This window comes from Dryas octopetala, chromosome 5 (genome assembly GCF_963921425.1).
Source record: "Dryas octopetala chromosome 5, drDryOcto1.1, whole genome shotgun sequence".
NCBI lineage: Eukaryota > Viridiplantae > Streptophyta > Magnoliopsida > Rosales > Rosaceae > Dryas > Dryas octopetala.
The window spans coordinates 17,780,355-17,793,194 of NC_141370.1; the positions used below are offsets into that span (position 1 = coordinate 17,780,355).

The following is a 12,840-nucleotide window of genomic DNA, read 5'->3' on the forward strand; positions in this document are numbered from 1 at the left end:
GTGAGAGGTGTATGGGTTGTCTACATCCCATAATGTTTTGTTTGTCTGATTAAAATCCATAGTTGATTCCTGGCAAAAAAAAAAATCCATAGTTATTATTCAAGAGTGGTCATGGTTTTCAGACATACAGTTACAGTGGCCAAATCAGGAAAAGAATTGATTCTTGGGCAAACAAAAAAAAAATCCTAAAAATGGTTTTTGTTTTTGTTTTTGTTTTTTTTCTATCAATAAATTTAAGTTGTTTTACAAGTTGGTCACAAAGTCAATAGTGTTGGCCTTGAAATAATGCACAAGTGGCTTACATGTTCAACCAAATAGAACAAGTTCAACTTGAAGTATATTTTTGCAACTGGGAGGAAGAGAATTTGTGTGCCCACTAGTTAGGCAAGGTGTCTACTTTTACCCCCTTTTAATTTCCTTTGTATTCATTGTAATTGGTACCACTAGATAACCACTAAGATTTTGTTTGGGATAATTGGATTGAGTTGAATTATATATATCATGTTAAACTGAAGGAGATTTGGATTGAATTGTAATAATCCACCAATCGAAATGTTGAGCTAATAAAGTACATTCTTGTTTTCATAATCAAGTGTTTATATTAAGTTAATGAGCTATACAATGGATTAGTGCATCATATTAAGATGTTTCTGCTTCACAAGGCAAAAGAGGCAGCAGCCATTTAATGAAGAAGCAATGCTCTTGGAAACCACCATCTACTTTTGAATTCTACAAGGTAGTTTGGGAACTCTACATTAAGAGTATGGACCCCATTTTAATTAATACTCATATCAACAACCCCTTTAAGAAGAACAAATGGCTTCTCACTTCTCATTATTGTAATTATATGTTAAGAACTGATTGGCCAATTGCTATGCCAATACTCATATCAACAACACCAGCTGAAAAACGTTTTTTCTTTTTGTTTTTCAATTGTAAAAAATTGTACTGTGGGTCCAAGATTTTGTCCAAGGGCTGGACAATCATAGCCATTGATTCTGTGATCATATGCAACTAACAAAAACTGCTTGACCATCTTTGTTTCTTTTGCCATCTTGTTCCTGTTACAGAGCCTTTATTAGAAACCAAAGCCTTCTGCTTCAATCCATCAAATACAAGGACATGGAGTAGAAAGAAAAAATGGGCACTGACTTTTTTTTCTCCCAACCAAAAAGAAAATTACTTTTTATCTGATGAGGATGCTGATTGCAAACCATACACGGGCATACAGTTGAATATAATAATTACACACTGCAGAGGCATAGAGTCCCTAATTTGTATTTAAATTAAGGGTCATCCAAATCATGAAGGAAAGGACTCAAAGGAGGGTGATGTGTCAAGCTGTGATTTTGACGCAGCACTCCACAAAGGCTAATCCTCAGTAAAAGTCCACTATCTCGATGGCCAACTAATGTAACGAACAAGAACATCTGCAAAACCAGGAAGAAAATGAGTCAAGTAAAAAACCATTAAAAAACCCAAGAATTTCAACCCCCAAATAAAGGTTTTGTGCTTTGTACATTCCCCATTAACTTAAATATAGCCTACCCATTATAAAATTAACCAAGAATCTCTTCCAGCCTCTCTCTCTCTCTCTCTCTACCCCACCCAACTACACCTCTCTCTCTTGCAAAGTCTGTTGCTTTAGCAGTACTGTAAGGGTGTTGTGTGTATATTAGTATAAAATCTTGTTTTTCTGGTTCAATTCCAAATTTCCAGTTGTGTTTAATAACTCATGTCTGCAGTAAAGGTTCTACCTTACATGGGCATCTCAAAGCTCTACAAATTTCAGAGCTTTAGTTCTCAGAGAGCTAGAGTATTAGTTCTCTTAGCTCTTTTCACCAAACCCAGTTCTGGGTTTTTCCATAAACTGCTTTCTCATTGCTTTGCTGTCACTGCTTGTGGGTCTTTTTTAATCTAACCTCCCTGTTGTTCTTGCTTCAAGTTATCGACTCATAGTATACTGATTAATTTATTTATTTTATTACTATTTATTGTTCTTTAATTCCTTCTTCATCGTTGAGGAGGTAGAGATTTTAAGATTTGGTGTTTTATGGGATGGCGTTGGTGATGCCAGCCATTCATCAGCTGCTTAATCTCTGTGTCATTGGCTTTGCTTTAGCTCTCCAAGGATCTACAGGTAATTTAATCTTTACAAATCTTAGTCAATGTTTCATAAAGACATTATTAGAACTATTGAATGAAGTTGTCAATTTTTATGTGGATTTGAATTTTGTGCTTTAAAAACATTGTTGTGATCTGGGTTTCTGAGTTTCATGTCGCTATTGTTGTTTACAAGCCAATAATGTGGTATACCAGGACATGCATGATCAAATGCTGCCATCACATTTTTGTTCTAATTGATATATACAGTATGGAAGGAAAGAGATCAAATGGATTAACTTGTGCACTTCGACCCGAACATATGCTCATCTTGTTGACTTGCTCTCCAAATTTTGCTCGAGTATAGTTTTACGGCAGCAGATCACAGCTAGTGGGTCATCTAGTGTGTACTGATGGCTGGAAATTGTAAAATTTCTGTTTTCATAATGACAATGTCCCAAGCAACTTCTATTCTAGTTCAGGTTTCATCTTGATCTGGGTAATGCCTTACCATTGAGGTTTCATCGGAAGAAATGCCTTTTTAAGTATAAACTTACTGTAGCTATAAATCTGTTCCGAAATTAGAATGAATAATATAAAAGGGTTAAACATATCACATCTTCATAGCATGTTTTAGTTTCTTTTTATAAACACTGGCCTTTAATCTTCTCGCAGGGTTAAATCTAGCACCATCACCAGAACCTCTGTTTGTGAATCCTCCTATTGAAATAGCACCTGGTCCTCTCCCTTACAGTAAGTCATCCAGAAGCACTGTTCCAAGCCCTGCATTACAGACAAATGGTAAGTCCCATAAATCTTCCCTTGTAGATTAGATTAGAACATCTGATTAAGCTCCTAATGTGACAATCCAGGGTCAGCTTTGCACCCTGCGCCTGCAATGCCACCTCATAGTTCTGTCCCAGTGCCCCTCAAAGGACAGGTACCATCCTTGTCACCAAGTACTCCAACAGTGTTGCCACCACTTAGCACAGCTCCTCCACCACTAAATATACAAGGTCATGTACCCTCTACGCCACCAACTGCTCCTCAAGGAAAGCCACCACTTAATAAGAGTCCAGTCTCAGTGCCAGTTGCTCCAGGTAGATGACCCACCAGGGCTATTTCTGTGATTAATGTTTCATTGAATTGGTTCCTAACCAGCTGTTTTTTTTTCCAATTGTATTATGCAGTACCAGTTGGAATGCCTTCAAGGAATTTGCCACAAATTACACCAGCCATCCATTCAAGTACACCAGAAACTTCACCTTTAAGTGCTCATCAAAGAAATGCGCCAGATAATAAGGTTCCCACACAAGAGCCAATTACTCCAGGTACATATAGCATTTTTTTATGTCCCTACTAGATCTTAGATACTGGGTCTAAGCCGTATGCTTTCTTTTCAAAATACATCACCTGTTTCATCACTGCCGAAGACATTGGGACCAATTCCACCTGTAGTCAATCCAATCACACCGAATATAGCACCAACTATATTACCTGGTGCACCTTATTCCTTTTTTATGTTTTTCTTGGAAACCATTATATATAAACCTTCTATTAGAGAAACTAGTTAAATAGACCGTTACTTCTATTCTCTATTAATGCAGTAAATACTGCAGTACTAGTTGCATCACCAGCAAGTGAACTGCCACAAAACTCCCCTGTAGTCCATCCAATCACACCAAATGTGGCACCAACTATATTACCTGGTGCAGCTTATTCCCCCTTTTTTTTTCTTTCTTGAAAACCATTAAATATAGACCTTCTATTTGAGAAACTAGTTTTTTTTTTTCTTGGTCGAAGAGAAACTAGCTAAATTGACCCTTTCTTCTTTTCTCTAATAATGCAGTACCAGTTGCATCACCAACAAGTAAACTGCCACAAAACTCACCATCCATTCACCCAGCTAGACCTGGAGAATCTCCATCCACATTGCCTGGTACTAACTTCTGAGAGAACTTTGTATAAAATTATAGTTTTAATCACCTTGGAAGTTACAAAAAATCAGTGTATTTGATTTTAAATTGTGACACTGCTGAAGCTGTCAACAATTATACTTTAACCATTTTAATAATTGACTGGCCCCAATATGAGGTTGCAGATCCTGAAGTCTCTCCTGTATCATCTCCTCCCCCCAGCATCAACTGGAAAAGGGATCAAATTCCAGTTGTTGCACCACCATATGAAGCTCCCAAGTCATCACTACCCATGGGCCATTCCCCAGCTAAAGGTATAGAAAAATCACATTTTGTATTGGTTACTACTTGAAAGGTTGTGTTGTCAATTTTATAATTCTTGGTTCTGTTTTTTTCTGTAGCTCCTTCTGTCCACAAACCTGTGGTATCATCTCCTTCCCCCAGCACTAATTGGAAAAGGGATCAAATGCCAGTGGTTGCACCACCATATGAAGCTCCTAAGCCATCACCACCCACAGGCAATACCCCAGCTAAAGGTATAGAAAAGCTGCATATTTCATATTGGTTTCTACTTGAAAGTTTGTGTTGTCAAGTTCATAATTCTAGGTTCTGTTTTCTGCTGTAGCTCCTTCTGCCCACAAACCTCTGGTATCATCTCCTTCCCCCAGCACCAATCGGAAAGGGGTTCAAATGCCAGTGGTTGCACCACCATATGAAGCTCCTAAGCCATCACTACCCATGGGCCATACCCCAGCTAAAGGTATAAAAAAGCTGCATATTTCATCTTGGTGTCTTCTTGAAATTTTGTGTTGTAAAACCTCATAATTCTAGGTTCTGTTTTCTGCTGTAGCTCCTTCTGCCCACAAACCTGTGGTATTATCTCCTTCCCCCAGCACAGATTGGAAAAGGGGTCGAATGCCAGTGGTTGCACCACCATATGAAGCTCCTGAGCCATCATTACCCATGGGCCACACCCCAGCTAAAGGTTTTGAAAAGCTGCATATTTCATATTTGTTTTTACTTGAATGTTTGTGTTGTCAAATTCATAATTCTAGGTTCTGTTTCTGCTGTAGCTCCTTCTGTCCACAAACCTATGGTACCATCACCTCCACCCAGCATCAAGTGGAAAAGGGGTCAGATACCCGTTGCTGCACCACCATATGAAGCTCCCAAGCCATCACTACCCATGGGCCGTACTCCAGCAAAAGGTGTCTAAAACTGCATATTGGATATTGGTTGCTACTTGAAAGTTTGTGTTGTCAAGTTTATAATTCTAGGTTCTGTTTTCTGCTGCAGCTCCTTCTGTCCACAAACCCTTGAGACATTATAATCTTGCTCCTGAACCTCCTTTTAATAAAGGGTATCGTTCTCCTGCATCTTCACCTCCTTTTAATAAAGGGTATCGTTCTCCTGCATCTTCACCTCCACCCTCATTCTATATGCATCATCATACAAGGAACAAAATCACCAATCCTGCTCCTGCACCATCATATCTGCTTTCTCCTTCCACTTCAAAACAGCAAGGTTTCATGTTTTCCCTGGATTATATGTGAAAATGAAGTACAATTATGTGTTATGTTCTTTGACAATATTAATTTAAATTATCAATTAAATGCTATTATACAGGTCCAGTGATCCCACCAGCATCATTTCGAGCAGGCAGGAAAAGAAACTTTGCTCCGCCACCCCTAAATCCAGGTATCAAAGCAATGATTTTTTTAGTGTTTTATTCCACTATCACCTTGGTGATTCAAGTCTAACAATTCCTGCATGTCAGGGCCTTCAGTTCCTCCATCTCATCTACATGTCACTCCGTCAGTAAGCCATGTTTCACCTGCTCCTTCTCCATCTGATTATACCAGAAGTAAGAAATGCTCATGTCCCTGGTTCTCTTTTTTAATTTTATTCTTGAACTTGCTCATTTCTTTTATTGTCTACTAAATAGCTTACCTAATAACTATATGTTTGCAATTGTAAGTGCCCATGCTTCCCCCAATTCTTTCTCCATCAGGGTCTTCATCAAAAAGTCCAAAAGTTCCACCCCTGCCACCAGTTCAAGCATTTCCACCTCCACCTCCCAATGCAGGTATATAAAGGCTAGAATTTTTCTTTACCTGCTGGTTACTGGTGTTTCTGCTCTATTTCTTGATCCTACAATACTCTTCTTCAAACTAAAATGTAATGCATAGGTTCTTCCTTTTTGTAGATTGTTCATCAACTATTTGCACAGAGCCCTATACAAATACCCCTCCGGGGTCACCTTGTGCTTGTGTCTTGCCGATGCAAGTTGGACTGCGCATTAGTGTTGCTCTGTATACCTTCTTCCCCTTGGTTTCAGAGCTAGCCCAGGAAATTGCTGTTGGGGTTTTTATGAAGCAAAGTCAGGTTCGCATTATTGGAGCCAATGCAGCTAACCAGCAACCAGAGAAGACAGTAGTCCTTATTGACTTGGTTCCCCTGGGAGAAAAGTTTGATAACACCACAGCTTTTTTGACTCACCAGAGATTTTGGCATAAAAAAGTTGTCATAAAAGCGTCCTACTTTGGCGACTATGAAGTACTATATGTGCGCTATCCAGGTATATATTAATACAGGTTCTTCTCTCTCTCTCTCTCTCTCTCTCTCTCTCTCTCTCTCTCTCTAAACAGACAAAAATCAATAACTTTTATCTTTATGTAAACCTACACATGTATAGGTTTACCCCCATCTCCACCTTCCGCGGATGCTGATATAATGGATGAGGGACCATATCCTGGTAATGGCAATAATGCAAGGACGATAAAGCCCGTTGGGGTTGATGTGCACAAGAAGAGGAAAAATAATGGGCTTAGTGGTGGCATAATTGCTATTATTACTCTGTCAACCTTTGTAGCAGTTGCTTTATGCTCTGCTACTGCTTGGGTTTTGCTGTTCAAACCTAGAGACCGTGCTTCTCAACCAGCATCAACTCCACATGCTTTGCAACCTTTTCTTGGAAAAGCATCGGGTAATACGAATCACACTTAATTTTATTTTGGAAAACTTGGTCATCAAGTACATGTGTGGTGGATCCAGACAATAACTTGGGGGCCAGTACTTATACTGAATTTTACCATTTCTAATAAAGAAAAGAACATATGAATTTTGTAGGTACTGCAGGGTCTATGATGGAAAGCAGGCACAGTTCTGTGTCATTATCATTTGGATCTAGCATTGCACCATATACAGGATCGGCTAAGACTTTCAGCGCAAGTGACATTGAGAGAGCCACTGATAATTTTGATCCTTCGAGAATACTTGGGGAAGGTGGCTTTGGGCTTGTTTATAGTGGTGATCTTGAAGATGGGACCAAGGTTGCTGTCAAAGTTCCAAAAAGAGATGATCAGCAGGGTGGTCGGGAGTTTTTGGCTGAGGTTGAGATGCTTAGTCGCCTTCATCATCGAAATTTGGTCAAGTTGATTGGCATATGTACAGAAGAGCGTAGCCGCTGCTTGGTATATGAGCTCATTCCTAATGGCAGTGTGGAATCTCATTTGCATGGTAGGTTCTTTTGCTCTTTGTTTGGGCTTACTTCTCAGATTTTAGTTATCGCTGCTTATAATAATTCCATTCTTGATGTGCTTTTTTAATGTTGAAGGGTTCTTTTCGATGTAGCTAAGTTTCTGTCCGTTTTTCTGGCTGTCAGGAATTGACAAGGAAGCTGCTCCACTTAATTGGGGGCCCCGGATGAAGATAGCACTTGGTGCTGCTCGGGGTCTGGCATATCTACATGAGGATTCCAGCCCCCGTGTCATACACAGAGACTTCAAATCCAGCAATATTTTGCTGGAAGATGATTTTACACCGAAAGTGTCTGACTTTGGGTTGGCACGGACTGCCATGGATGAAGAAAACAGACACATATCAACACGTGTCATGGGAACTTTTGGGTATGAAATTTACTTTTGGCTGTATCCTATTCCTCTAGATCATCCTTTGTTGAACTTGAACCAACTAACCACCATTGCATGCAATACCTGAACAATGTTTTATGATATCTCTATTAAGTTCACATTTGTGCCTTTGATGGTTTAACATCTTTAAATTCCTGATGATGATATTCAGGTATGTGGCTCCAGAATATGCAATGACTGGGCATCTTCTTGTCAAGAGTGATGTTTACAGCTATGGGGTTGTCCTTCTCGAACTCTTGACTGGAAGAAAACCAGTAGACATGTCACAGCCACCTGGTGAAGAAAACCTAGTTGCATGGGCCCGTCCACTCCTCACAAGTAAAGAACAGTTGGAAGCAATCTTAGATAAATCTCTAGGATCTGATGTCCCATTTGAAAGTATCGCCAAAGTGGCAGCCATCGCTTCAATGTGTGTACAACCAGAGGTATCACACCGTCCTTTTATGGGCGAGGTTGTACAGGCCTTAAAACTGGTATGTAATGAGTTTGATGAGGCAAAAGAAATAGGTTCAAGGAGTTCTAGCCATGAGGATTTGTCCATTGATATGGCTGCTGAAGAAGGTAGTACCTCAGAACGGTTGCCAAATTCTTTCCAAAGCCAATATTCCGCTCCTACGTATGATTCCGAGCTTGAGTCAGAGAGGGAAGCATCAATGTTAAAGATGTTCAGTACATCAATGAGAGTGGGGAGGCAAGATTCTGAATCATTTAGGAGGCACTCTAGTTCAGGTCCTTTGGGAACAGGAAGGAGTAGGCAGTTCTGGGAGAGACTGAGGAGATCATCTGGGGGCAGTGTGAGTGAACATGGGTTTATGCTCAAGTTATGGCAAGGGTCCCATTGAATGCTTAGAAGTTCCTTTATGAGGATGGGTTTCTTTTTTTATTTCTAACTCTCAGATATCCAAGCAAAAAGCAGGCATTTGGTTCATGCAGCAGACAGAGTTCAACAAAGCCTGCTAAGTATGGGAACTGAGATATAACCAAGTTGTGCAAATCTGTAAATTTTGAAGCCAATTCTTGTCTCTGATGCTTAATTGGGATGGATGCAAATACCTTAATAAACATCAAGGGTAACAGGAGCTAGTATATAAGCGGGGTTTGTCTGATGAACCTATTGAGTGATCAGAGTTACAGTATTAAAAGTTTTTGGATGGAGGCTGCTAGAGTATTTTTGATTTGTAAATTCAGTGAGTGATGTGTTTTCAGCCAAGCCTGCAAGGGATGCTCTTGTTGCCCAAATGTATAGAACATATTGTACATTGAAATGAATCCATGATATGCATCTTTTCCCTTTACTTCCATAGCAGTAAAATTTCTATCCAAGTCCAACAAGCATTATTTTGAAAATTAGAATAGTAAAATATAGTGAGAAGTTAATCAAAAGAATTGGGAAATTTTGAAAACTAAAACATTTTTTATTCCATCGAAGACTGTTAACCATTTTTTTTTTAAATATAACATTGAGTAGCACTCAAACTCACCTCAAGCACTCACTACTCAACATTATTTAAGCATTATGCAACTACTCGACAAGATTTAAGTAACTCCTTGAGAGGGATTTGTCCTAGCATTATGCGAGTGTTATATTTCTAAAACTCTAACAATGAGTTTAGTCTTAAATGTATCAAGTCTTGACTAATTTTCAATTTTTCCTTATAGATTGGATTCAATTGTAATATTAAAAACCGATCAATATTAAGCACAAAACGTGTAAGCTACGTGTCATTTTTGTGTAATGCTAAATGCATATCCAGAGAGTTTTAGTTTCAGTCAAATACAAATACAGATATTGTATTCTCACTCGAGATAATTGAGTGTTATGTTTATGAAACTCTTAAAAAATAGGCTAAATGTCTTTTGATATTCTTCTTTTTTCTCTTTTAATTCAAGTAGTTGGATTGAATTATTGTAATCAGATAATAGACTTGGATTCCATGTCTTACTTTCCTTGTTTTCAAAATCTCATATTTGAGCCCGATACCAAGTTACCAACCTTCCAAAGAAGATTGACTGGATACAAATTCATCCATATTGATACAGAGGTTGAATTAGAGAATTTTTTAACACATAAATTTATCTAAAATCTAAATATAAATATAAACTTTATTATATTAAGCACAAAATGGGTAAACTAGGTGTCGTTTTGTTGTCAATCGCCAAACTCCCCGTTTGATTGGATTAACGGTCGCGATTGAACCAAACCAATATGATCCCTACCGACGATCTAGAGGATTCTCGTTCCGGTCAAATTACACTGAGCCTCCTGCATTCTCACTCTCGAAGTCTTGAGAGTCTGCACTCTGCTCGATCCAACCAGATCAAAAACTCCGAAGCTTCTTCAACGCCGTCTGCAATGGTAAGCAAAACACTGAACAACACCACGTCACCACTTCGCTTCGCTTCGTTTTCCTGTTTCTCTGTTCTTGCTTTTAATGTTTTCATTGCTTTTTGTTCTCGAAGGCTCCGAAGCCCATCACCAGTCCCGTGCCGGTCACGTGGTACCCAACCCTGGCCGTCGTGATGCTCTCCATCGGCCTCATCTTCACCGCTTCCTTCTTCATGTGAGTTCGATCCGCCATAGCTAAGATCCTTTTTTATTTTTATTTTCCTGATTTTCCGTTTAGATCTCATCGTCATCTCGGAAATTTTGGGCCTGCAATTTTTATCTGTGCACAATTATCCGGAATTTAAAAAAAAAGGCGAATTAGAAATGCGAATTTCATTTCTGGCTGTATTTCGTTTCTTTGCATTTTTCTTAGCAGCCAAACATAAAAATAATATATATATATATTTAGTTTATTGAGAGTCTGTATGTAGAAGTGGAACCAGTATTGCAGAAACTGTACAAACACAAGAATCTAAACCAATTTAACCTTCAAATCAGTCTGATACACCATGAAACAAAATTATTCCTGTCCTCAATCTTGTAGGGGCAGTATAGCCATAATCTTGGAGTAAAATATTCCCTCTATAAGAAAAAGTTTTTTGAAGTAATGTTCGTTATGAGAGCTAGAGTTTTGTTTGGTTATTGTATTTTTGCTGAATCCTTATACCAGTTTGATGAAAGAATCAAAGTAATAAAAACCACTCAAAAATATCCAAGCAAAAAAGATGAAAATAGAAATGCTGGGCTAAAACAAGAACTGATATTTTGTTATTGATATGCGTGTAAAGAATACCTGGGGGCCCGAGACAATTCTTTCCAAGTCGCCAAAATAGTTTGGTACCTTCGGGAGAACGGGTGCCTCCTCTCAAATGGGGGTCATAGACTAATAGTGACGTATTCTTGGAGCCAGGATATGTATCTGAAACATTGCCTAATAACAAATTGAAGATTTAAGTAGGGTAATACACACACACGCACACACACCCACATTTTTTGCTTTTATTTGTTGGATTCGTGAAGGAGATATGCAGGGCACTTGCTTTAGGTTATAACACAGTGTGGTATTTTGAAATCTTTTTTTTTTTTTTAATTTAATTCTAGGATGAACCAGCAGTCTGGAAATATTTTTGGCACTATTAATTCTTCATGTATCATCTTGACTGAGAAGTGATATGTTTTGCATGATCAAGTATTCTTACAGACCATTGGCATCATCTTCTCTTTATTATGTCAATAGGTCTGTTAAGTTTTATATTTACCTATCCAGCCCTTCCTCTTCTGAATGTATTAATATTTAATGGTGGTAAATTTCTGTTGCACAGCTATGAAGCAACCTCTACTAGGCGAAGCCGCAGTCTTCCTAAGGAGATCACAACAGGAGCGGTGGCCTCTGTCTTCTTGGTGCGTTTGTAATCAGAATCCTCTTTTATCTACTGATAGAATACTAGATTGTTAATTATTCTTTTGCTGTTGCTAAGACTCAACTCTTATCTTTGGCGTGCAGGGTTTTGGATCCTTGTTCTTACTGCTTGCTTCGGGCGTTTATGTCTAAGACTAATAAATTGATGAAATTTTGTTAAGAAAGATCAGATTTACATGAAGGGATGATAATCATGATATTGTTGACAATGTTAGTTAAATATACTGCTGTGGTATTTTTTAAATGAGACAAGTTTCATTAAACTAGTTTGTTGCTGCATAATGTGTTTAAAGGAAGAAGTTGAATTGCTAGGGGTAATTGGAATATTTTTTCAAGATAGAAATTTTTTTATTTTGTTTTTTTTTGGCATGAGATATTGATTTCAGTATTACTGTATTAGTGCTTTACCTGCTCTGAGGCGCTGACTCCAAACCCAAAATTTAAAATTTGATTTTGGATCTTCTCAAATACATGTTATTTTGAGGGAGGGCACCAAAGATTTCCCTCTCACTCATGTCATTTGGCCTATAATAATTTCTACCACGTTTGTATCTTTACCATATGACTATGAGATTGAGGCTGCAGTTGGTTAAGATCCTTTTCGGCTCTTTGTTGGAGGCTTGGAGCCTTAATTCTACTAACCAAAACTGGTGGTCTTTAAGGCCCCTTTTGGCATTTCATCATATTGATTGAGGAACCTCCCATTTCTTCCCGTACACTTTTGCATGTGACGTTCACGGAGGGTAATTATTATTCTGTATAACCAAATGTACGTTAATGTGGTTTAATTAATTTATTAATATAAGTAGATATTCATATTATTAATTTTATCTATTTATATTTTATAACACGTGAATTACTGACTGTGACGGTTCTAAATAATATATTTTTGTATATGGGATCTACTTTGAAGGAGGTTACATATGTCTAGGACATGGAAAAATTCTTCCTATTTATCCTGAATTGACGCCTATTTAATTGAAGAAAAGTACCCATACAAAAATTAGTAGATAAGTTCCTTACTATAGAAAATAATAGTATTTCTATAATTTCACAATTACCTTACATCCGGAAAACAACTCA

At 38.1% G+C, this 12,840-nt stretch overlaps 2 protein-coding genes across 12 annotated transcripts; both read left to right on the top strand.

Annotated features, from left to right (window-relative positions):
- Nucleotides 1–1,409: 1,409 nt before the first annotated feature.
- On the top strand, nucleotides 1,410–9,250 carry LOC147285166 (Protein kinase superfamily protein). Of its 11 annotated transcripts, none has more exons than XM_086243271.1 (20): nucleotides 1,410–2,140; nucleotides 2,779–2,904; nucleotides 2,976–3,203; nucleotides 3,294–3,434; nucleotides 3,711–3,812; nucleotides 3,953–4,042; nucleotides 4,205–4,333; nucleotides 4,421–4,555; nucleotides 4,645–4,779; nucleotides 4,870–5,004; nucleotides 5,093–5,227; nucleotides 5,316–5,543; nucleotides 5,646–5,717; nucleotides 5,797–5,883; nucleotides 5,998–6,105; nucleotides 6,226–6,597; nucleotides 6,715–7,005; nucleotides 7,149–7,538; nucleotides 7,684–7,927; nucleotides 8,103–9,250. In XM_086243271.1, exons 1-20 carry the CDS (start codon nucleotides 2,059–2,061, stop codon nucleotides 8,791–8,793), a joined length of 3,921 nt encoding a protein of 1,306 aa, XP_086099397.1. In that variant the 5' UTR covers nucleotides 1,410–2,058; the 3' UTR covers nucleotides 8,794–9,250. The 11 variants fall into 11 exon arrangements, with proteins under 11 accessions (XP_086099397.1, XP_086099401.1, XP_086099399.1 ...); XM_086243275.1 differs by having other exon boundaries at nucleotides 6,031–6,105; XM_086243273.1 differs by having other exon boundaries at nucleotides 5,806–5,883.
- Nucleotides 9,251–10,157: 907 nt separating this feature from the next.
- On the top strand, nucleotides 10,158–12,096 carry LOC147285167 (uncharacterized). Its single transcript, XM_086245776.1, has 4 exons — nucleotides 10,158–10,307; nucleotides 10,412–10,512; nucleotides 11,660–11,738; nucleotides 11,842–12,096. The coding sequence occupies exons 1-4, from the start codon at nucleotides 10,158–10,160 to the stop codon at nucleotides 11,887–11,889; spliced, it is 378 nt and encodes a 125-aa protein (XP_086101902.1). The 3' UTR covers nucleotides 11,890–12,096.
- The last annotated feature ends 744 nt before the right edge of the window (nucleotides 12,097–12,840 follow it).

Bases quoted from the DNA above. Each gene is read 5' to 3' on its own strand.
- LOC147285167 (XM_086245776.1), top strand. From the start codon at position 10,158: ATGATCCCTACCGACGATCTAGAGGATTCTCGTTCCGGTCAAATTACA. The intron at 10,308-10,411 runs GTAAGCAAAACA...TTGTTCTCGAAG, and splicing joins CTTCAACGCCGTCTGCAATG to GCTCCGAAGCCCATCACCAG. The intron at 11,739-11,841 runs GTGCGTTTGTAA...TTTGGCGTGCAG, and splicing joins CGGTGGCCTCTGTCTTCTTG to GGTTTTGGATCCTTGTTCTT.
- LOC147285166 (XM_086243271.1), top strand. From the start codon at position 2,059: ATGGCGTTGGTGATGCCAGCCATTCATCAGCTGCTTAATCTCTGTGTC. The intron at 4,780-4,869 runs GTATAAAAAAGC...TTTCTGCTGTAG, and splicing joins GGGCCATACCCCAGCTAAAG to CTCCTTCTGCCCACAAACCT. The intron at 5,005-5,092 runs GTTTTGAAAAGC...TTTCTGCTGTAG, and splicing joins GGGCCACACCCCAGCTAAAG to CTCCTTCTGTCCACAAACCT.